We start from the raw sequence: 25,762 nt of genomic DNA, 5'->3' as shown, positions 1-25,762 counted from the left end.
AAACATGTCGTTAAATATTTGACTACGCTACTATTAGTTAAAGGGATTTGGACACTTTATATTTTATATTCATTTTAGAGATCTGAACTCAAAAATATCATGCGATTACGTTTAAATAACTTAAGAACTGGATGGCATTTTAGTTCACATCAAGTTTGTACCGTAGCAGGTATTCTATCTGTTTGGCCAAACATAGCTTATATTTAGCTTGTCGCCCATGTCCCTACATGCGAAAATTGGTATCCTTAAGTTGGAAATAACGAGATTATTCACATAGTTGTATTGGGTCCGGTATAAGTTGGACATACCATAAAATTGCCGTTAAAACGTGAAAGTTGAATAAATATACAAACATACTTTGTTATTTATAATATTAAATTAGTAAGTAGGTATAATACCTAGATGAGATGGACCTTTATCTCAATTCAAGCGTTTCTCCTGTGAGTATTAGGTAATATTCATCAAAGAAACATGAATATAATTTTTTTCATCCGTAGGTCAAATATTTATAATAAAATATTATCACGTAAGTATTATATTCTAAGAATTTTTCACGAAATAATATTATGGTCCACCTCCAGAAATATCGAAGTTCACGGAATTCATTTTGTCGCTCGCTAACTTCGTTTGATCCCATTTCCCTTTGAGTTAAAAAAGAAGCCTATGATTTTAGCTTTTGCTTACTTCTGCGGTTTACTTAGGTACTTATAATGTTTCATAATCTGTTTTCTTTCGGAGTAAAAAAAGGAAAATTACTTTGAAGTTACGCCTCTGAAATCTAATCACCGCACCGTAAATATATAACGCATAGATAACGTAACCTTTAAAAACCATAACTGGGCGTATACATTTTGATGGGATGTTTTTACAGAATGTATTCTTGCTTAACCAATTTGCTTGAAATTTCTTAAGTAGGAAGCTAGCGCCCTGGATTAATACATAGGCGACGTTTTATCCCGGAATTCCCGCGGGTAAGTAGGCGATCGCTTCGCGGGAACAGCTAGTCTAGAAGTGAAGTAAAAACAGTAAATCCCACACAATATCCTCGACACATAGAGTGCGTTTCATCAAATAAAACTTCTGGAACAAACAAAAACTAACCTTGTACCAATGCAATAAGGATTTTGTCAGATGTGGTATTAGGTGAAACGGTCTCTAGAAGCACGTAGACGCATGGCGCTAACAGAGTAACGGAACTGTCGCAAGAACAGATAGCACAGCTGAGGTTCAGTCAGCAGTAGTCGCACTCAATACGTCGCGGTAGGCGTAGTCTGACTGGTTTCACAACAGAAACATCTAAACATATTTTGATCACCATAATTTACGCGTTGCAAATATGAGAAATATATGAAATATAACTATGTGCCTATGTACTTAACACCTTTAGGTATCAATTTACTTTTACAATAATGGTTTTTTATTAATAATATAGGTATTTGGAAATAACATTCAAAATGGAGCGGAGTGGACTGTATGTGGTTGGTTTGTAGGCCCTGGGGGTGCTTGAAGCTCGTGGGAGTAATAATAAACGGGAATTGTGATTGATCCGTGTATTTTCGTGTGAAGAGCAGAAACGGAAGAGGAAGTTGAACATAGACAATGACATGAAATATAGAAAACATAGACAATAATCATAGATAATTAATGTTGCTAGCCAACATGCTGCGGCCTCACAAGATGAGAAAACAAATAACATTTTTCTTAATAAATGTATGAAATTTAACTATGTGCCTATGTACTTAACATCTTTAGGTATCAATTTACTTTTACAATAATGGGTTTTTAATAATATACCTATACGTATTTGGAAATAACATTCAAAACACAACATTAAGTATATTAACAACTGATGTTATACTATATTAACAACAAAGGGAAATTACACATGTAGTTATCTAATAAAACACAATAATAACAATGGTGTTAACAAAACAGTTTAACAATAACATCAAAGTTAGGTTGAATTACAACTACATTAACAAGTACTTAAAATTAATTACTTACTAAATATTATCCTCAATAGGTAATATGCAAATTTTATTTATAGCCCTAATGTGAGACTTATTATTAGGAGTTCTCACTTCTACAGCTCTAACCTTGCTGTCATGCCCGGGGAAGAGTTTTACAATCCTGGCCATGGGCCACATCATTGGAGGTGCGTTGTCCTCTTTTAAAATAACTAGACTACCTAGTTTAACATTACATACATCAAATTTCCACTTAGGTCTATTTTGTAATACATTTAAATAGTTTTTGTGCCAGACTTTCCAAAATGATTGTTTGATTTGAGTACAAATTTGCCAAAACTTTAATGTATTTTGTGGGATATTAGTGATATCGCTTTCAGGGTACATCATTAAGGCGTTACCAATTAAAAAATGACCTGGTGTAAGGTAAGAGTAGTCAGTTGGGTCAGCGGTCAAGGGTAGCAACGGTCTAGAGTTGAGGACTGCTTCGATTTCACACAGCACAGTACTTAACTGTTCGTAGGTTAACACATTTTTACCTATCACCCTTTTCAGGTGGTACTTTGTACTTTTCACGGACGATTCCCATATCCCTCCGTACGTCGGTGAATAACATGGTATGTAATGGAATTGAATACCCTGTTGAGAAGCGAAATTATAAACTTGCTGACGGTGATTTTGTGAGCTTTGCAACTTATAGAGTTCGTTTAATTGATTATTGGCACCTTTGAATGTGCTAGCATTGTCACAATGTATTTCAGTCATAAGACCTCTCCTCGAAATTTGTCTTCGCAGGCAAGCGAGAAACGTGTCGGTGGTTAAATCTGAAGCTAGCTCGAGGTGAATAGCTTTTGTTGTAAAACATACAAAAACGCAGATGTAACCTTTTCCAATTACTGAGCGTCTTACGCGTGACAATTTAACATCGATAGGTCCAGCGAAGTCTACACCTACTCGCACGAAAGCTCTATTGGTAGAGGTTACTCTACTAGCCGGTAATGAACCCATGAGTTGTTTGGCTACTGTAGCCTTTTGTCTGAAACATGTAATACATTTGTGAGTTATTTTTTTAACTTCTGATAATCCATTACAAATCCAAAAACTTTGATTTAAACTAGATAATAATAGCTTAGGGCCTGCGTGCAGTAGTCTTTCATGCTCACTTCTAATAAGCAGTGTAGTAATGTGAGATTCTCTTGGTAATATAACTGGATGTTTTTGGTTGTAAGTTATATCAGCATGGTCAAGTCTACCACCTACGCGCAGGAGGCCTTCGTTATCTACAAAAGGATGTAAATTTGACAAGTTTCCTTTTAGATTGTTATTTTTGCACAAAGAATCTATCTCTGTTTCGAAATATTTATGTTGTTCGTACTTTATTATAAGCATTAAAGCGGAATTTAATTCAGCACTAGACAAATAGTCGTGATTTATTTTAGTTTTATTTTTATTCATATTGTTTAGAAATCGCAATATGTATGCTAAGAGTCTAACCATCTTTCTAAGATCAGAACAATTGCTGACTAAGCGCTCCAACACATACTCGAGCGGGCCTGTGTGAGACCCGTGGTCGCTGGAGAGCACTAAGCAGTGCTTCACTTCTGGTAAATCAGATGAAGTGTTCGTTTCAGTAATAGGAAAGTTATACTCACTGTCATTCAGGAAACGTGGGCCGTGCCACCATTGCTCGCAACTTGACAGCTCATGCGGCCTGACGCCTCTGCTTACGAGGTCAGCTGGGTTATTATCAGTACTAATATACAACCATTGCCAGCTGACGGTGTGCTGACGGATTACATTTACTCTGTTTGCGACATATGCTTGTAAATTCGTTAATTCCATTTTGAGCCATGCTAGGACAATCTGTGAGTCACTAAATAAGTAAACTTTGCTCACATTAACTTTTAATTTTAATGTGTCGTATGTTTTCGACATTAATTTAGATAACAATAGTGCGGCATTCAATTCGAGCCTTGGCACTGTCATCCCCTTTTTTTGTATAGGGTTTATTCTAGACTTAGAACAGAGTAGATGTAACGTGGTATTACCTGTTGGGGTGGTTACTCGCAGATAGATGCAACAACCGTGTGCCGTGGAACATGAGCTCTGTGAGCAAATATTCCAAAATTCAGTAGAACTCAAAAATAAACAGTTTCAAGTTCCATTGCCCTTGAAATTACCTCTGTCTGAAGTAAAAGAGACACTAGGTGATTTCAAGGGCAATGGAACTTGAAACTGTTTATCTTTGAGTTCTACTGAATTTTGGAATATTTGCTCACAGAGCTCATGTTCTGGAGACTTCTCTGAAAATATTTCAGGTACTTTTTCATTTGTCCAAAATTGGCCTAGTGTTTCATTGAGATCCATTTCACATTTTAGCACTACCTTATTACATAATATTTGACCCTTAATGGAACCTGTCGGCAGACTCCCTCCGATGATGTGGCCGAAGTGTGTGTTAAAGATGTGCAGATCATTCTGAGCTGGCGACTGCTTCCCGCTGTTGTTGGCAGGAGTCACACTGCTCTTCTCCGGCAGTAGCACCTGAAACATTATGTTGGCACCCATTAACATGTGAATGTCACTTGGCACATTGAATTGCTCGTCTGCCCATTCAATGTTAGATGGAAGCTGTAACTCATCTAAATTGATTTTAGATTGGGGCAGTTGAGAGGTAATCTGATCGGTGACGTGACAGGTTACTGTGGTCTTGAAGGCTGATTTCAGTGAATGAATCTCCAACGGGACGCAGTATTTCAAATGGTTCTTTGCATTTGATATGCCTATTATATTTGTGGCACTTTGTTTGGGAGTTAAACCCAAGAGCTGGACTAGTTTTGAGGTGACTATTGAAACTTGAGATCCACTGTCCAGTAGTGCTTTGAAATGAACCTCTGTACCATCCTTTGCAATAGCCTTCACTCTAGCTGTGGGTAAAAGTACATTACTGTTATTATTGCCTGTTAAAGTAACAGGAGGTGCGAGGGCAGGCTCATTGTAATGCACCAGAGTGTTGTGGGGTCCTTTGCACTCAGCACATCTGAAGTGAAACCTACACTTTGAAAAATGCGCACCAAGACAGACATTGCACAGCTTTTTTTCTTTAACAAAATCTATCCTCTCCTTGCTCGCCATCAACTGAAACTGTTTGCAATTAAATAGCTTATGATTTGTCGACTTACAATTTAAGCAGGTTGGCGGCTTGTCAGCTGCGGCTGCGTGTGCTGCTACCTTCCCGTATCTTGCTTGGGGTTGTTGTTGGTGAAGACCCTGGTCGGTGCCCTCCAGCGCCAGAGCCCTTTTGTCCAGATAGCAGAGTAAATCCTCCAGGCTGGGTTCGGCGTCCAGGTCCCGCTCGAGTTGATATGCCCGAGACGTATAGCCATCTAATTTGCGCAGAATTATACATGTTAGTATGTGATCCCAGTATATGATGTTTGGATTGTGATTTTTTATGGCGGCTACTTGTTGCCTAATAGCTGATACAAACTCTCTTAAGTTGCCTGCTGTTGATTTTCCTACGGTCCTCAAATCCAGAAGGTTGCATATATGTTCATTGACAATTCTGTTCTTATTCTCATATCTATTTTTAAGGAGTTTAAGAGCTTCCTGATAGCTTTCACCTACCAATGGCAGGTTCTTGATGAGATCAAAAGGCTCTTCTCTCACAAATGATCTGAGATAATACAGTTTTTGGATGTTATCTAGACTATTGTTGTTGTCAATAAGTGACATGAATATGTTTATAAATGGTACATAATCTATGAATTTACCTGTGAAAGTTTGTATATCTATAGGAGGTAACTTTATTGCACTTGTAGCTGGAGTTGAAGGTACAGTTGCCGCTGGAATCTGAGGTGGTGACCGTGAATTTATCTCTTTGTTTAAAATGGTGGCAATCGTATAAAACTGGTCTTCTACACTTGCGAAATCCTCAGAATCTTCGTGATCTATGCACAAGATTTCTTTGCTGAGGGATTCGTACTCCAGAAATGCACTATTTACTTTATCCAATTTAAGATTCAAAGTTTCTAGCGGCAACTGTGACAACTCATTTCTAACGAAGCTATATAAACGTGTAATGGTACCTTTTACGAAGCCCCTTGCGGATTTAAGCTTTTTTAAATCCATTTTTGGTTGTAAATACAATTGCACCACTTAACTTTTAGCACTTATAGTCACTAATACTAAAATATTGTTCGATGTCAACCGAAAAATGGCGGCGCGAGTTGAATTTTTTCTGATTTGCACTTTGCGTTTGCGACTTTGACGGCTGCGGCGGGTCGGCTGACAGTCGGCGGTGTCTTCGTGCGCCGGATGCTCTCGGCCCGCAGAATCGCGCTCGCCGATTGGTCGATGGCACTGTTCTCAGCGCAGACTCGCAGATTCGCGCTCGCTGATTGGTTGTTGGTGGCGCTGATCTCAGCGCAGTCTTGCCAACCTCGACGATCGAAATTGCACCTTCCGCTGCGTTCTTGTTGCACACCACGATGGATAATTTGCGTGGAGCTGCAAGATGGCGCCCTTTTTGAACTTGTATGGCGCGAAGCTCGAAAATAGTTCGCACGGATTTTGCGTTTGTCGTACTTCCCAGCTTACCCCTCGATCCGGCTCGAAGGACCATGGAGCGGAGTGGACTGTATGTGGTTGGTTTGTAGGCCCTGGGGGTGCTTGAAGCTCGTGGGAGTAATAATAAACGGGAATTGTGATTGATCCGTGTATTTTCGTGTGAAGAGCAGAAACGGAAGAGGAAGTTGAACATAGACAATGATATGAAATATAGAAAACATAGATAATAATCATAGATAATTAATGTTGCTAGCCAACATTAACAACTGATGTTATACTATATTAACAACAAAGGGAAATTACACATGTAGTTATCTAATAAAACACAATAATAACAATGGTATTAACAAAACAGTTAAACAATAACATCAAAGTTAGGTTGAATTATAACTACATTAACAAGTACTTAAAATTAATTGCTTACTAAATATTATCCTCAATAGGTAATATGCAAATTTTATTTATAGCCCTAATGTGAGACTTATTATTAGTAGTTCTCACTTCTACAGCTCTAACCTTGCTGTCATGCCCGGGGAAGAGTTTTACAATCCTGGCCATGGGCCACATCATTGGAGGTGCGTTGTCCTCTTTTAAAATAACTAGACTACCTAGTTTAACATTACATACATCAAATTTCCACTTAGGTCTATTTTGTAATACATTTAAATAGTTTTTGTGCCAGACTTTCCAAAATGATTGTTTGATTTGAGTACAAATTTGCCAAAACTTTAATCTATTTTGTGGGATATTAGTGATATCGCTTTCAGGGTACATCATTAAGGCGTTACCAATTAAAAAATGACCTGGTGTAAGGTAAGAGTAGTCAGTTGGGTCAGCGGTCAAGGGTAGCAACGGTCTAGAGTTGAGGACTGCTTCGATTTCACACAGCACAGTACTTAACTGTTCGTAGGTTAACACATTTTTACCTATCACCCTTTTCAGGTGGTACTTTGTACTTTTCACGGACGATTCCCATATGCCTCCGTACGTCGGTGAATAACATGGTATGTAATGGAATTGAATACCCTGTTGAGAAGCGAAATTATAAACTTGCTGACGGTGATTTTGTGAGCTTTGCAACTTATAGAGTTCGTTTAATTGATTATTGGCACCTTTGAATGTGCTAGCATTGTCACAATGTATTTCAGTCATAAGACCTCTCCTCGATATTTGTCTTCGCAGACAAGCGAGAAACGTGTCGGTGGTTAAATCTGAAGCTAGCTCGAGGTGAATAGCTTTTGTTGTAAAACATACAAAAACGCAGATGTAACCTTTTCCAATTACTGAGCGTCTTACGCGTGACAATTTAACATCGATAGGTCCAGCGAAGTCTACACCTACTCGCACGAAAGCTCTATTGGTAGAGGTTACTCTACTAGCCGGTAATGAACCCATGAGTTGTTTGGCTACTGTAGCCTTTTGTCTGAAACATGTAATACATTTGTGAGTTATTTTTTTAACTTCTGATAATCCATTACAAATCCAAAATCTTTGATTTAAACTAGATAATAATAGCTTAGGGCCTGCGTGCAGTAGTCTTTCATGCTCACTTCTAATAAGCAGTGTAGTAATGTGAGATTCTCTTGGTAATATAACTGGATGTTTTTGGTTGTAAGTTATATCAGCATGGTCAAGTCTACCACCTACGCGCAGGAGGCCTTCGTTATCTACAAAAGGATGTAAATTTGACAAGTTTCCTTTTAGATTGTAATTTTTGCACAAAGAATCTATCTCTGTTTCGAAATATTTATGTTGTTCGTACTTTATTATAAGCATTAAAGCGGAATTTAATTCAGCACTAGACAAATAGTCGTGATTTATTTTAGTTTTATTTTTATTCATATTGTTTAGAAATCGCAATATGTATGCTAAGAGTCTAACCATCTTTCTAAGATCAGAACAATTGCTGACTAAGCGCTCCAATACATACTCGAGCGGGCCTGTGTGAGACCCGTGGTCGCTGGAGAGCACCAAGCAGTGCTTCACTTCTGGTAAATCAGGTGAAGTGTTCGTTTCAGTAATAGGAAAGTTATACTCACTGTCATTCAGGAAACGTGGGCCGTGCCACCATTGCTCGCAACTTGACAGCTCATGCGGCCTGACGCCTCTGCTTACGAGGTCAGCTGGGTTATTATCAGTACTAATATACAACCATTGCCAGCTGACGGTGTGCTGACGGATTACATTTACTCTGTTTGCGACATATGCTTGTAAATTCGTTAATTCCATTTTGAGCCATGCTAGGACAATCTGTAAGTCACTAAATAAGTAAACTTTGCTCACATTAACTTTTAATTTTAATGTGTCGTATGTTTTCGACATTAATTTAGATAACAATAGTGCGGCATTCAATTCGAGCCTTGGCACTGTCATCCCCTTTTTTTGTATAGGGTTTATTCTAGACTTAGAACAGAGTAGATGTAACGTGGTATTACCTGTTGGGGTGGTTACTCGCAGATAGATGCAACAACCGTGTGCCGTGGAACTGGATGCATCTGCAAACCCGATCAACTCCACTGTGTCTTCGTCTGAAAACCTTACATTTCTATTGATTTGAATTGGTTCCATGACTCTTAAGTCTTCGGTGAATTGGATCCATTCCCTTTCTACATCAGTTGGAGGGCATGAATTCCAATCTGTGTTGTTGATCCATAACTTCTGCATTATTGATTTTGCTACTACTATTATCGGATTTATGAAACCGATCGGATCGTAGCACCTACCTATATAACTAAGTATGCTTCTTTTTGTGAGTAGATTTGTATCGAACATTCCTGGTGAAGTTATGATAAAATTATCCTCTTTAGTATTAATCTGAAGACCTAGGGTTTTCATATTGTAGTTGTCTTTTTGCAAATCAATACTGTCAAAGTGTTGATCCTCCAATGGTATATCTGACAAAACCAACTCGTTGTTGGAGGACCACTTATGAGTGTTAAAACTGCCTAAACTCAATAACGAGCATAATTGTTGTTTAGCTTCACGTACTGTGGCTAAATCATTGTGAGAATACAACACGTCGTCGACATAAGTGTTGTTCCTTAGTATGAATGCAGCTAAGGGATATTCATTCTCATACCTGTTAGCTAGTTCTATTAAACATCTAGTAGCTAAATAACTCGAACTCTTGAGACCATAGGTTACCCTATCTAGTCTAATGCATTTTATAGGTTGACTGGGATCGTCCCTCCAGAGAATGTTTTGCAGCGATGTGAACGCTGGATCTACCAGGATGTTCCTGAACATGCGCTTGATGTCTGAGGTAATGGTATACCTACCTAATCTGAACAACAGCATAATATCAAATAGATCTCTCTGAACCACAGGACCATTCAACTGTAAGTCATTCAATGATACTTTTTTGTTTGTTTTCATGCTCGCATCAAACACCGAGCGTACTTTTGTTGTTTTACTCTCTGGCTTAATTATTGCATGGTGAGGCATGTAGTAAGCTGCCTGTTTATTGATGTCATACATCTCAATGTCGACATAGTGACCATGACCAAGAGATAAAAATTCATGTATGAATTGTTTATATTGCATGAATAGCTCTGGGTTTGCCATTAATTTCTTTTCTAAGTTATGAAATCTTTTCAGAGCCAAATTAAATGAATCACCTAGTGTCTCTTTTACTTCAGACAGAGGTAATTTCAAGGGCAATGGAACTTGAAACTGTTTATCTTTGAGTTCTACTGAATTTTGGAATATTTGCTCACAGAGCTCATGTTCTGGAGACTTCTCTGAAAATATTTCAGGTACTTTTTCATTTGTCCAAAATTGGCCTAGTGTTTCATTGAGATCCATTTCACATTTTAGCACTACCTTATTACATAATATTTGACCCTTAATGGAACCTGTCGGCAGACTCCCTCCGATGATGTGGCCGAAGTGTGTGTTAAAGATGTGCAGATCAGTCTGAGCTGGCGACTGCTTCCCGCTGTTGTTGGCAGGAGTCACACTGCTCTTCTCCGGCAATAGCACCTGAAACATTATGTTGGCACCCATTAACATGTGAATGTCACTTGGCACATTGAATTGCTCGTCTGCCCATTCAATGTTAGATGGAAGCTGTAACTCATCTAAATTGATTTTAGATTGGGGCAGTTGAGAGGTAATCTGATCGGTGACGTGACAGGTTACTGTGGTCTTGAAGGCTGATTTCAGTGAATGAATCTCCAACGGGACGCAGTATTTCAAATGGTTCTTTGCATTTGATATGCCTATTATATTTGTGGCACTTTGTTTGGGAGTTAAACCCAAGAGCTGGACTAGTTTTGAGGTGACTATTGAAACTTGAGATCCACTGTCCAGTAGTGCTTTGAAATGAACCTCTGTACCATCCTTTGCAATAGCCTTCACTCTAGCTGTGGGTAAAAGTACATTACTGTTATTATTGCCTGTTAAAGTAACAGGAGGTGCGAGGGCAGGCTCATTGTAATTCACCAGAGTGTTGTGGGGTCCTTTGCACTCAGCACATCTGAAGTGAAACCTACACTTTGAAAAATGCGCACCAAGACAGACATTGCACAGCTTATTTTGTTTAACAAAATCTATCCTCTCCTTGCTCGCCATCAACTGAAACTGTTTGCAATTAAATAGCTTATGATTTGTCGACTTACAATTTAAGCAGGTTGGCAGCTTGTCAGCTGCGGCTGCGTGTGCTGCTACCTTCCCGTAGTTCGACCATCTTGCTTGGGGTTGTTGGTGGTGAAGACCCTGGTCGGTGCCCTCCAGCGCCAGAGCCCTTTTGTCCAGATAGCAGAGCAAATCCTCCAGGCTGGGTTCGGCGTCCAGGTCCCGCTCGAGTTGATATGCCCGAGACGTATAACCATCTAATTTGCGCAGAATTATACATGTTAGTATGTGATCCCAGTATATGATGTTTGGATTGTGGTTTTTTATGGCGGCTACTTGTTGCCTAATAGCTGATACAAACTCTCTTAAGTTGCTTGCTGTAGATTTTCCTACTGTCCTCAAATCTAGAAGGTTGCATATGTGTTCATTGACAATTCTGTTCTTATTCTCATATCTATTTTTAAGGAGTTTAAGAGCTTCCTGATAGCTTTCACCTACCAATGGCAGGTTCTTGATGAGATCAAAAGGCTCTTCTCTCACAAATGATCTGAGATAATACAGTTTTTGGATGTTATCTAGACTATTGTTGTTGTCAATTAGTGACATGAATATGTTTATAAATGGTACATAATCTATGAATTTACCTGTGAAAGTTTGTATATCTATAGGAGGTAACTTTATTGCACTTGTAGCTGGAGTTGAAGGTACAGTTGCCGCTGGAATCTGAGGTGGTGACCGTGAATTTATCTCTTTGTTTAAAATGGTGGCAATCGTATAAAACTGGTCTTCTACACTTGCGAAATCCTCAGAATCTTCGTGATCTATGCACAAGATTTCTTTGCTGAGGGATTCGTACTCCAGAAATGCACTATTTACTTTATCCAATTTAAGATTCAAAGTTTCTAGCGGCAACTGTGACAACTCATTTCTAACGAAGCTATATAAACGTGTAATGGTACCTTTTACGAAGCCCCTTGCGGATTTAAGCTTTTTTAAATCCATTTTTGGTTGTAAATACAATTGCACCACTTAACTTTTAGCACTTATAGTCACTAATACTAAAATATTGTTCGATGTCAACCGAAAAATGGCGGCGCGAGTTGAATTTTTTCTGATTTGCACTTTGCGTTTGCGACTTTGACGGCTGCGGCGGGTCGGCTGACAGTCGGCGGTGTCTTCGTGCGCCGGATGCTCTCGGCCCGCAGAATCGCGCTCGCCGATTGGTCGATGGCACTGTTCTCAGCGCAGACTCGCAGATTCGCGCTCGCTGATTGGTTGTTGGTGGCGCTGATCTCAGCGCAGTCTTGCCAACCTCGACGATCGAAATTGCACCTTCCGCTGCGTTCTTGTTGCACACCACGATGGATAATTTGCGTGGAGCTGCAAGATGGCGCCCTTTTTGAACTTGTATGGCGCGAAGCTCGAAAATAGTTCGCACGGATTTTGCGTTTGTCGTACTTCCCAGCTTACCCCTCGATCCGGCTCGAAGGACCATGGAGCGGAGTGGACTGTATGTGGTTGGTTTGTAGGCCCTGGGGGTGCTTGAAGCTCGTGGGAGTAATAATAAACGGGAATTGTGATTGATCCGTGTATTTTCGTGTGAAGAGCAGAAACGGAAGAGGAAGTTGAACATAGACAATGATATGAAATATAGAAAACATAGATAATAATCATAGATAATTAATGTTGCTAGCCAACAGTAAGCATTGCCTAGGCAGTTTTCAATAACTCGACATCATCGAATAAAGGAATGTTTTTTTTTTGTATTTTCTATCAACATTATAAGAGTACTTCCTCTTCAGTAATTGAAAAAAAAAAATGTTTCTTAAGTACCTACCTACTTACTTCATCTATATCGATTAATATTATGTTAGATTCAGCATACACAAACATGGGTTCCGCTCATCTGGCATAATCTTTATTGACCAAAACTCATTTCGCATAACTCGTATGGTCTAAACTTTTTTGGCCGAACCATCACTTTGCCAAGACTTATGTGGCATAAGGCTCGTTTCGTCTAAAACTCTTTAGGCACAATCTTTAAACACCTAAGTTTCGTTTGCTCAAATTTATGTTCGTCTATACCTATGTATAATCTTGTTTCTCCTAATGTTATCTTAATAAATAATATATTAAGTATGTAGTAAATGTACAAATTGTGGTATTTTTCTCCTACATCCCGAAAATCACGATATTGTATGATCAAAAAATCGAAAGTTAACGACCAATATAATTATAACAAACCCCATGAGATCGAAACCTAAAAATAGGTGCGACGACGAGCAAAGCGAGGAGGAGCGTGTTAGGTGCACATGTTCATCAAAACCAAAGCGGAGCGCAGCGAAGCGGAGCGGAGCGTTTTCCAAACAGCGGAAACAATACAAGGCACCAGTTTGCGCTATGTAGGGAGACGCTCCGTCAAAGTTAAAGCCAAACGAATATTATTACTTTGTATAAACCTATGCCATAGCATTATTAGGCTATTCAAGATTTGGCCATACCATTATTAGGCTAAACAATGTTATGCGAAATAACTTTTTACTAAACGAGATTTATGCCATACGATTTTCGGCGTAACGAGACTTTGACCAAACGTTACTATGCAATACGAGATTAGGCAAAAAAATCTTATGCCAAAAAAGGTAGAACCACACAAACATCCCTTAAATGGTCCTCTTCAGGACGCGGGCCTTCTCAAACCCTAGAAAGTATTCACAATGAAAGTTGATAAAGAGCTATAAAAAAAATCTTATGTTTTCTTCCTTTCAACAAGAAAGATTTATAAAATGACCAATTCTGTTTGTTACGCTGTGCCGTTAGGCCGCGACCTCACAACACACATTCGAAGTAAAAACACGCTGTAGAGTGATTTGTAAAGGCTCGTTCAGAGGTAACTGTCGGTGAGTTACAGCTATGGCTAATATTGTGAGTAATTGATATCTAAAAACAGTTAGATAACGTAAAATATGATTATTCTAATTAATAAGTAATTACCTTATCAACTTAACCAAAATTAATATCCACAGGAAATTATGCATCAATATTCTCACATATTCCAATTGGAGTCAAAAATAGAATTAAGATCAACCTGTACAAAACCGTGTTAAAATACCTCTAAAGATAGTGTTGCAATATAATGCATAAAATAATGTGTTCGCCCATACCAAATGTATAAAAAATACACTGTCTTACATTAGAATTACAGATTTCCACTTTCAAACTCCAGTAGGTACCTTAGATGGTTCACTTTTTACACCTTTGCATTATAGTACCCACCTCCCTGGGACCATTAAATATAAAAGTTGTTGCCAAACTACAGTTAAAAAGTACAATAAATCAAAATAGTTGGACCAAAAAGACTTTCCATCGCCATGACCAAGACGCAATGTTTACGTGATCTGATAATGAAATGAGCACTTTGCATATTTCTCATATTATTTACATGTAAAAAAATACGCTTCTAAGTAACATGTTTGTAACAATGCAACGTTTTTTATTAAATCGTGATGGAAGAACTCAAAGGGAATTTCAGAGCAGTTCTGTAAAGTTTGTCTGCAACATGTCTAGTCTGTGAGTCACCCTCAGTGTGTATTTCACCGATATACTAAGAAGAAGATTTTCTGTGATATAAAGACTGGTATCCGGCAGTGGCTGGATCAGGAAGGCCGAGGAAGAGTGTCGTTGGTTTTTGTCTTTCCGTGATAGAGGTCTAAATCCATCTCTTCCCAACAACTATCAGCTATCACTATTCAGATATAATCAAATATATTATCCACTTGGCGATGCTCACACGTTGAAACACTAAAATATATTTAAATGCAGTTTTATACACATCTGCTGAAGCAATTATAAAGTTAGTGGCGGCCTGAATTCTGAGCGTTTCGGATGTGATGTGTCGTTAACTGCTGCAGTTAAAGCGTTATTGCATAAGCATCTTGTTGGGAATGCACTATAGGTGATTAGTGTGGAGCTGGCTGCAAAGGCTTCTAGTGCTATAATACCTTGATTACTCCTACCGAGATAGTATCCTCGGCCGAGCTCTCGGTCAAATGCATGCCGTTCAGTGGCTGAGGATCGGCCGACGATACTGTCTCGCCACTGTACTCGGTAGATGTAACAGGGGTATAAGGGTAAGCTGGGTCTGAGCGAATGACTATTTGGATGCTTCTCGTCACGTGGTGGGAACAAAAGTTCAGAGCGGTCTTGGAGACGACAATCAGTAGCCTCTCATCATGCTCTATTTTCTTACGAGCTTACTCTTATCGGGATAGCCCGCTTTAATTCTGAACTACCGACTCAAAAAGAGTGCAAACAGAATGCACCACATTCTCAGGCCTATGACTATAATGCGTCTGCAACTCACAGTTGAGAATTGTCTCTGCTTTTTTACAACTTTACATGATGTTTGTTGCTCAGTAGCAAACTGCCGGGCCCCGAGGCGTCTCTAAGTGTCTCGCGGGAATCCTCTAAATTATTGATTTTATTCGCATTTGCAACCGTCTCCCGGCCGACACCGTCCATGTCGCCTAAACCGAACCGACTTTTTCCCGCATTCAAAACAGCGAATTCCGTCTCGAAAATCAACATTTATTGGATGATGTTGTAGGTATTGTATCAATATTGTCGGATTGGATAGAGGCTTTCAGGTCGACAGGTTGTCGGATGACTTTTTTGATGAAAATGTGTGGGAACTATTGCGTCACCTGGGACCCAATTCTCAGTTACATGCCTATAGCAGTTTGGGTCTTGTTTCGCTGCAAAATATACACTATTGTTATTGCATTAGGACACTCCACTGACAACCGACTTAAAAAGCGTGTGATGGAGAATTGGTTACCTGGAGATTCACATGAGTCGTCGAGATACAAAGTCGCGTAACAAATGCCTATAAATCCGTGCTCGTAGCGTACATTATTCAACGTTAGCGTAACATTTCATCCCAGAGGGCAACACCCCTGTCATAACTCAGACCCAGCTGTACTTTATACTCGGTATAAACTTATTTAAACCGTCCTAAAACCTTGTGTAAACCTGCAAGAGGTTGCTGCCCGGTGATGTGGAAGCTAGAACAAATATGTTATCTTTGTACAAAGTAAATAAGGAGCCGTTGCCGTTGGCTGCAGATTCGTTGTGTGTGCTTTGTTGATAAATCTGCGATATTTCATTTGTATTAGATAGATTCTTTATTTGGACATAGTTTTATAAATTATTTAAAACCACAAGTACAAAGGGTGGCCTTAAAAATAAGACTCAAAGTGATTTCTTTCAGACAACCGAATAATAATCGAATAAAATAGATGAAATTCATGATCAAATCAAATATGGATCAAATTAATAGATTTAATTGTTTGCCAGAAAGCTACCGTACAAACATGTAGAGCTATAAAAAATACATTTATGAGATGTTAATTACATTATACTTACAACTTAAAACCAATTAATAATCAACGTAACTATACCTATAGTTAAGTTAGAAAGCCATGATAGATCTGTTCATTAGCTAAACATACCGTTTACATGCACCAGTGGTCGGTCGACGTGAATATTGAATGAAACTATAACTGAATCTGACGTTTCTACGTCACTCACTTACATGTCACCACTTTCTTGACTTCACATTTCACATTCAATCGGTGTTGTTTCATTATTCATGGTTGTTTTTAATGTTCCGTGGTTGGACTCTAGTATTTCATCGGAAACAGCTATTAAAACTGCTAAGGCAATGCGTTGTTTTCCATAAAAAAATATGACATTACCCTGAAATATATAATATATGAAAAACGAAGCAGCGCGCATTATGTATGTAGGTATTGTGGTGTGTGAATACTGCTACATTTAAACATGTTGTGTGCATTATTTCTTTACATAAAGTGAGTCATACAGCTTGCCATGCCGTTTAAATATTCGTGTTTCTGAGTGTTCTTTTTCTTGTGTTTTAGTCACGATTTTGGTGTCAACCAACCGTCAGAACAGCTGGTCGATCGATTAAATAATCCAATATCATTATCGCCCAATCATCGCGTAATATCTGCAATTAGGATTTGTGATGTGACATTATTTTATGGTTGACATGTCTTATCTTATCTTGCTCTGTAGATTTATGTTGCAAAGGTGATTATTGCTGTTAAGTGTTAAAACCTGAAACTGGTCTTCGACTGCTTTTTTTATTCTGGCATTAGTTGATTGGGGCTTCCAGCTCTGAGATAAAGAAAGTCCAGGAGGGCTACTCCCGCTTCACAAAATACAAAGTTACGGAGAGCTGCACTAAACTTTCTTCTTGCAGTCTATTTTGTGCGCTTCATGCAAAGAAGTTTTTCGCAAAGCAAGAGTAGACCCCCTAAGCCATTCATTCATCATGTCTAACGGATTAGTCTCAGCAAAGACTCGCCACTGCGGAGCGTCTCAGGGAAACAAAAGGGCACGCGGAAAAAAACACAAAAAGCCTTAAATAAATGATCTCCTTGTTCTTTTCGTTTAATTCTGTGTAATTAACAGATTGGAGTAATGTCCCCCGGGATTGTTGAGGTCCACGGTTTCAGACATTGTTATTGGACTTTACAGGAAACAGATGTAGATAGATAGACAAAACCTTTATTTCTTTTCCACAATCTTAATATATCCTATACTAACATAAAATATGTTAAATACAATTATGATAAGGCAACTAGCTAAGCAATAAGGTGACTTGGTCGCTCTGCGCTGATTTTCAGCTAAGGCCTTTCTCATAACCATCCTAACACGAGTTGGACAAATTAGCTTTAAACTATGTCGGCATTACTATTGCTGGGTTGCTTTGACAGTATATGGACAGAAAGAGACAGACATACATTTAATGCCGACATTAGCTTAATGAACAACATTTGATTTGAAATCTCCCAATAGGCGCTCACTACAGTTTACGAATAGGCATCATCTGTATTTAGCTAAAGAGTCATTGTATTGTGTTGCTTCCTTGTGAGGAATCAATTACTTTAGATAACGTATTGGCTTGGGGCTTGACTTATCTCGTTAACAGATACGGTCTTAAAGATAAATTAATAATACCTAGCTCTTGAGCTCCTGTTATTTATGGTATGCATAATTAAAAAAATATTATAAGTAGGTGCAAAACATTTTAATAGAAGGAATTATTGCAATCTATTCCAATCAACATGGAAGAGAGGAGAGACATTCGATAGAAAAATATTTAATTATTATAAATTAAGCTGAGATTGTTAAATAGAAGTCCTACTAAGATATCCTTTGTGTAATTTATATATTAATAATTAGGTAATTTCTCTTTCACATCGGTAATAAAGTAGAATATTATAGAAAAAGTACTTTTTGTGAAATTGTGAAGTAACTGAATAATCCTATCCTAACCTATTATTATAGGATATAACAACATAATTTCTTTACATAAATATATTAAACTAAAGTACTTGACCCCGGGACGGCACACTTAATAACAGCTGACTTTTTTCACTCTAATTATGATACGGTACGGTAAAAGTGCCTACCGCTTAGAAATGAAAGTTTGTTACAATGTGTTGCCTACCTAACCAACCTTAAAAAACCGGCCAAGTGCGAGTCGGGCTCGCGCACAAAGGGTTCCGTAGTTAAATCAACCTATCTCAAAAACTATAAGAGATACTTTGATCAAACCAAAAATCGTTGAAAGAGTTAATTAGCATGCATCACCTCTATTTTTTTTAGAATTTTATACCCCGTAGTTATAAAAATAGAGGGGGGGGGACATACTTTTTACGACTTTGAGAGCTGATATCTCAAAAACCGTTCACTTTAAGAAAAATGTTTTTTAGAAAACTTTATATCATTTTAAAAGACCTTTCCATTGATACCCCACACGGGTATGTACATCGAAAAAAAAAATTTCATCCCTCAGTTACATGTATGGGGGGCCCCACCCCCAATTCTTTTTTTTACTATTTAGTGTCATATTTTTGTAGCGGTTCATACAACACATATTCCCATCAAATTTCATCACTGTAGTACTTATAGTTTCCGAGTAAATCGGCTGTGACAGACGGACAGACGGACAGACGGACAGACGGACATGACGAAACTATAAGGGTTCCGTTTTTGCCATTTTGGCTACGGAACCCTAAAAACCCCGACATTTAAGTCGATTAAGATAAAATATGTCTAAGAACACTACATTACCTTTGAACCGAAAAAAGAGCAGCCGTTTGAGAGCTACGCTCCCACAAACAGATACACAGACACGTAAAATTTAAAACACCCCTCTTTTTCGTCGGGGTTTAAAAATAGACTAAAAGACCATTGTAATTTTTACCTTTGTAATTAATTACCCAACATGACTTTGGTAATGGTTGGCGAGGAAGGCCGAGGACAGAGTGTTGTGAAATGACAACAACGACATAGAAATGAGATAGATGACGAAGCGGCCATTCGTGCACCAACGAATGCGCTAATAAGAGTGATAACAAAAGATTAGACTGGCATGCTCCCTAACGCGAGCCGCAATTAGTGCCCGGCCTTATTCCAGATCAGCTGCCGTAGCACCACCGACACATTAGCAATTAACAATCCTTAAGCCGCGTCGCTCGCCTTTCAAATAATTCGTGTACCCGTTGCTACCTTTACATACTACTCATACAGACATCTTTTCAACCGCTCCACAGAGCAGATAAGCTAAACGAAACACCCAGTATTCCTGAAATAGTCGAAGAGTAGTAACAAAATAGCAATGGAATCCTCTAAGAAAATATCAATTATAGCTTATGGAACTTTTCACGGAAGATGCATGTGTATTTTTGTGTGCAACTGCACACATAGTATCTAAAATATACGGCAGTTCAAATCCATGTAAGCCATCCCAGATGTGAGACTATCAGTTCCCTTAAACCATGTTTAGACGCTTTAGCTCGTCGTTTGGCTCACATTGAATTGAATCGTCTTCTGCTTATTGCCTGCAACTATCCCATGTGCCTAAATAGCCTCCTTGGTATAGAGCCAAACTAACAGGAAACAAAAGAAACAACAGTTGCATTACCAACGCATTGTGCACCGAAATATGCCTTCGGGAGTCACTCCGGAACTTAGCCATTGCCCTTAATGTTCCCCAAACGACCTTCCCATCTCGCTCGCTTGTCTAAACAGCCGCCATATTGTTTCGCAAAGGCATTCTTGCCTAATTGATGGGCCAAATCTGTCCCCAAGAATCCAGCCCAAAATGTAAGCACTAAAATCTGGGACGTCTTGCCACGCGTCGACCGTATTGTTCCGCCATTGTTGTTTAAAACATGCTGATTGTTTTAACTGTAGTCGTCTATTGTTGCTTCTCTCACAGGCTTTTATCAAATACCGGAATAGAAACTCAATTGAGCTATAAAAAGGTTATATATTTTTCTATTGTTAATTATTACTAACTTCTCATAACGTCTATTGTATTTTTCCCACCGGTATTGGTACATTCAATTGTCGATGTGTTCTACAAAAGGCACCTCATTATTATTCCAGCAGCTCATCTGCCCATGTGTATGTGTCAACGGCATCGTTCTAAATTCAAGTTTTCTTTTACTTTTACTTTCCAATGAGGCTAGTATTCGAATCGAGGTCGGGGCCCTATACGCGATCACGAGCACAAAGACTCGGTATTGTTCAAGTGGCCGCGTTTTAAACAGGCACGAGACGAGGCCCATCTATCTCGCTGATACGCGCCGCATTACGCCCCGAACTGGCTTTTGATGATCTTCTAGAAAGAGATAGTAACGAGACGCCCTCACGGTAATATCCTTATCGCCATCGACGACTTAGGCCCGAAAGTGATACATTGGACCGATAGGCGTTCGGCCGTTCGTTTGGATAAGGGTTATTGCGCGAATTCGGATGTCGATGATGTAACTACCGCTTAAAGTGCCATTTGTTTCCGCAATATTCCCATTATGCCGGTCACAGATTTTTTGCAGCATCATGTTACAGTGTCTCGTTAATAAATCAGCAATGTTGTCATTAACGTCAGCATCGCTGTCGCTATAGCCTCTCAAAAGACCGACATCTTTTGTCGGCCATCTTTAATCGCGTAATTACACTCTTTTTCTTTTGTCTCTTTGTGTTTGAAATATGAAGCCATTTGGAGACCTCTTTCCTTTTCCCAGATAGATTATGTAAGTTGATTGTGCCTAAACCGGGTGTAAATCATGGTAAATCCGCAGTAAGTTAGCGAGGATGCATCGAGCGCTCAGTGAGGGCAGGGGGCGACATTTGTGGCGCACTAACGTTTATTTTATCAATGTTGCAGCGAGCGGAGAGGCCACCGAGAATGTGTATATGTCCTAGGGAGACTAAAAACTTGAGCTCTGATCTTTTGAGGTTAGAAAAGGAATAACGCATTATGTTCTAACTAAACCTATGCTTTTTCGTTACACTTTTAAAATAAAGTTTATGGACCTTCAACACTATATTCCCTTTTATTACACTATGCTAATAATACGTTCATAACAAACATGAATTTTACTCCGGTATCCTTGTGTTTCATATGTTTTTCTAACTAAGTCACATGAGAGGTACAAACCCGAAGTCCCCGTACAGAAAGTACCTCCGTGTTATCAGAGTCGTTTGTCCGCTGGAGGCTCTTTAGCGATACTTGGCAGAGGTTAGGAGCCGCGTCCCGCCTGTAACCCGTGGGTATCACATTTGTGAGACGACGCGACGGTTTTTTGAAAGGCCCTAATCGCACGTCGAATGGGTTCAATGCTCTGAATCGCTTATGAAGTCCTGGTATTTTTTGCTTGCTGAATTTTTAGCTTCTTGGCAACTTAGTTATTTATAATTTGAAAATGAATATTATCGAATGGCTAGCTGGCGTATTTTGTATGTTTACTATTATGGTCTCTTATTCAGCTATAAGTAATCTCGATCGTGAGATCGCTGATTGCAAGTAGATCGAAATGTCAGTACCTCAGCATGCCACAGTGCTATTACTAATCATAGCCGATTCAGACCGTATTCGTGTAAAATATTATGTGATTCTAAATTAGGTACAACAATTTTATTAATAACATTCATTGATACTCCAAAAAATACCAAGTTAATTCATTCTTAATTGAAATGCGAAACCTTAATCTTATTAGTCAAGCAATTATCGAAAATTATCTTATTAGGTACAGCTATTATTATTTAAGCTAGCCTTTTCCGTTTAGGATTAGGAGTAATTTGGTGCTATTGTCACTGGAACTTTTTCAGTGCTTGCGAGTGTAGGTACCTACCTATATTATTATAATGGATACAAAATGAAGAAGTGTCTTTCTGTTCCATCACTCTCACGATCTAATGGGTCGGATAAAGCAATAATTAATAACGACTTTGCGGCTGACTGCACATGGCTAAATGATAATAGATGATGCTGAATCTTAATTTGTCAGTGACAATGGATTTCACATGTCATTGCGCCGCCGGGATGACCTTCCCCTGACATTCACGTAATAATATAGTGGTCGTGCAACTTCATGCATCACTCTTCATTTGTTTCGTGTACTTAAATATTTTTTTTTTCTTTATGATAAATAGATGCCTTCCTTATAGCAACTGCGCTTGCGTTTAGATTGGTATCACTAAGTACATATGTACCATATAAAGGCCCAAGTTACATCTGGGTACGATGGTCTTGACATCTCTTCTGCACCACAACCTGGTATCAAAATTCTAAACTGTATAAAAATACGTACTGAAAAGTTTTTTTTACAGAAACAAGCTGTGCAACTAAACCTTGAATTTAGCACGGTCTTAATATGGCTCCGAAACTTTGACTACAACATACAGCTTGAGAGCAACTAACTGCCCCATACATCTTAGTTCATTAGTTGCAGCCACTTCACCGCTCGAGAGCTTTTATAACTAAGCTACTCTGTAAATGTAATAATGACTAAGAACATAAAGAAATTGCATCTCTTGAAGCCAGACATCGAGTTATTACGGCCGGAATAGGTCATAATATCGCAATGTTTTTCCGAGTATACTTCCATACCTAATTGCTTTGCTACACAACGATAACTCCACTTTGTACCAATAAAATTTCGTTCACTCGTCGACATAGTAAAACAGACAAGTGTAAAATCAAATTTTCTAAAACATTTCCGCCGCGCTGGCGTGTCGTGTCCGGCGCAGGGTTAACAGTGTAAAACTTAAATTATTTGTGTTTTATAATGTGATTATTTTGCTTTCAGGTAAGTGCAGAGCTTTCAGCGGCCATTAAGAGGTGAGTAGGACGTGGTCTGATGAAAGTTTGAATGACGGAATCAATGTCGGCGGCGGCGGCGGCTGCTCGCGGGGCGGCGCGCGGTTATTGAGGCGCTTCCTCGCTTGTCCGCTTCCGGCAATCTTTTCGCGAGCTCCTTTTTACGACCGACATAAAAAATAAACAACTCGACGAATAGCTCGCACTCCCATGCAGATGTACCTAGTACCTACACCCGCAGCCAACAAGGGTGGGTCTTGAAATATGAAACGCCGCCGGCTACCTAATTCCTCCGGCCATTTTCCGAATGGAAAAATTCACTCAAGTTACTAGAGCGATTACTTCCCCGTACGAAGCGACGTGCGGGCGGGCGCGGGGCGGGATCCGCCGTATAAATAATCGTCGGCTTCTCACATCGACAGTCTATCCTATACGGTGCAGGGAAATAAATGAATGGCAACATGTGAGGACCACCCCGGTCGATGATCAGTCATTGGTGGCCGGTTGTATCGCCACGCAATCTTCAATTATTGAGTAGCCACGCAACGAATTTGCTGAGGGCATAAAACTACCGAACGCCAGACTTATGGCCGTGGCAGGACCGCCAGGCCCGGCCACTCGACACGCCGTCCGGGACACAATCGCACATTAAGAGCACTCGGTGTTGGCGAAGTGAGCGGGCGGCGGCGGCGGCGGCGGCGGCGGGAGTCGTATATTAATGCTCGGCGATCCCGCGGCATAAATCGGCGATTGTCCTGTCAGCGGGCGGGCGCCACCCGAGACACCTCCCAGCGGAGCCCGCGTCCTCTCACCCGACGCAAAAACAGGAACCTGAATCCACTCTTAATGGATAAAACGCCGAAAACGACCGTCCCTCGCGCCGTCAACGCAGACATCCATCACACGGGCGCGCTCGCCGTGACTAAATCTGTTAACCTAAAGGGTATGAATTTTGATGTTCTCCGGAAACATCAAATCTTCCTAGTAGTCCCCGAGGCTATTTGCCTTCCTGGGAACTGCAAACAAAAATATAAGCGTAAACATCTACTGCCATGTCGAGAGCAAACACATATCTTTTGTGACTTTCTACGCGTTTACATAATGCTGGACAATAGTCTACAGAGCGACTGCCTATGATGTATAGCTTATCTCCTTTTCCTAGGGTTACGCTTTAAACGTTGAAGAATATTACTTATTACTTAAGTAGGCATTGAAGGATCCAGTTAACAATCAGGATTTGAGACTTATTAGCGTTTTATAGCAGTATAAAAGCAATTTCTTATTGGTATAGAAATAGTATACAGGGTGTTGCAAAAAGGGTATACCAAGCCGAAAGCTACATGTGCAGCATGGTATATCTAAGCCCGAAACTGAAATCAGAATTTGAAAATTCGCGAAAAAAAAATTTCATTTCCCATAGAAACTTTGTTGGTCACGTGATTTTTTACTATGGAAAATGAAAATTTTTTTTCGCGAATTTCCAAATTCTGATTTCAGTTTCGGGCTTAGATATACCATGCTGCACATGTAGGTTTCGGCTTGGTATACCAATTTTGCAACACCCTGTATAGTAAGGTGAAGTGCGGTAATTGCAACTAAAAATATTGAAGTCGTAACTTCATCATCTGATAATTCTTTATATATAAGGAAATAGTATTACTGTAAAATCATGCCAAAGTCAAAATTTAGATTTTATTCTACTATCATGACAAAGAAAAACTCTGAAGAATAAAGAGCTATTGCCAAAAGTTCCGGCAAAGGCAGAAATAGTTGCAATTACCCCTCCTGGCGGGTAATTGCAACTAATCGTTTTATCTCCATATTTTTCTAAGTGTGGTGTATATTGTGTATTTGAAACACAAAGACTAAGAGAATATTCATAGGACTGTGACACTTATCTCCTTGTAACTACGACCAATTTCGCATGAAACTACTGTTTAGCCGTGGGTCTGGTAATTGCAACTAATTTCTCAAAAATAGTGATGGGAACTTTATCGTAATTTTATCGACAGTCATGTAGTGTCTGCCATCGACAAGCCAAGAAGACCATGGTAGCAGAATAAAACTCGGGGATAAAAATTAATAGCTATATTTTTATTAATCAACATTAAATATTTTACTAATGTTTAATCAAACAGCCTTTTTACAAATTTTTTGGAAAGTTTTCGGAATTTACCGCAGACAGGATGCCGGGTGGAATTTTGCAGGTTTTCTAAAAAAATGTATGCTTAACCCGCCAGTGGTGACGTATATGTCTGTGAGACCGGGTGCTTCGAAAAAGTCGAATAACTTTCTCACTAGCCATCGATTTTTGTTGTGATTTCGGGTAGCTGCCTCATTTCCCATCCCCCATCGTCAGTCCACCCCGCGACGGTGACTCGTGCGCAGGTTTCGGAGTTTTGGCGCCAACCCGGTGCGTGAGACCGGGGTCACCGACTATGTAAGTAAAATT

General features: G+C 39.4%; 2 protein-coding genes across 4 annotated transcripts in view; one reads left to right on the top strand and one right to left on the bottom strand.

Moving 5' to 3' along the window:
- Positions 1–25,762, top strand: part of LOC105387263 (mannosyl-oligosaccharide alpha-1,2-mannosidase IA) — a 68,534-nt gene that overhangs the window by 7,317 nt on the left and 35,455 nt on the right. The window lies entirely within an intron of this gene.
- Positions 1,985–12,223, bottom strand: LOC119690330. Of its 3 annotated transcripts, none has more exons than XM_048623044.1 (3): positions 12,071–12,223; positions 11,156–11,368; positions 6,823–10,517 (listed from the first exon to the last, which is right to left on the bottom strand). In XM_048623044.1, the coding sequence occupies exon 3, from the start codon at positions 10,338–10,340 to the stop codon at positions 6,960–6,962; it is 3,381 nt and encodes a 1,126-aa protein (XP_048479001.1). In that variant the 5' UTR covers positions 10,341–10,517; positions 11,156–11,368; positions 12,071–12,223; the 3' UTR covers positions 6,823–6,959. The 3 variants fall into 3 exon arrangements, with proteins under 3 accessions (XP_048479000.1, XP_048479001.1, XP_048479002.1); XM_048623045.1 differs by lacking the exon at positions 12,071–12,223 and adding an exon at positions 11,756–11,999; XM_048623043.1 differs by lacking the exons at positions 11,156–11,368; positions 12,071–12,223 and adding an exon at positions 1,985–4,066 and having other exon boundaries at positions 9,023–10,469.

This window comes from Plutella xylostella, chromosome 9 (genome assembly GCF_932276165.1).
Source record: "Plutella xylostella chromosome 9, ilPluXylo3.1, whole genome shotgun sequence".
Classification (NCBI taxonomy): domain Eukaryota; kingdom Metazoa; phylum Arthropoda; class Insecta; order Lepidoptera; family Plutellidae; genus Plutella; species Plutella xylostella.
Note: the sequence above shows the minus strand (reverse complement) of the source record. Positions and strands in the feature narration are given on the sequence as shown.

Coding starts and splice junctions, on each gene's coding strand:
- LOC119690330 (XM_048623044.1), bottom strand. CDS start 10,340: ATGGATCTCAATGAAACACTAGGCCAATTTTGGACAAATGAAAAAGTA.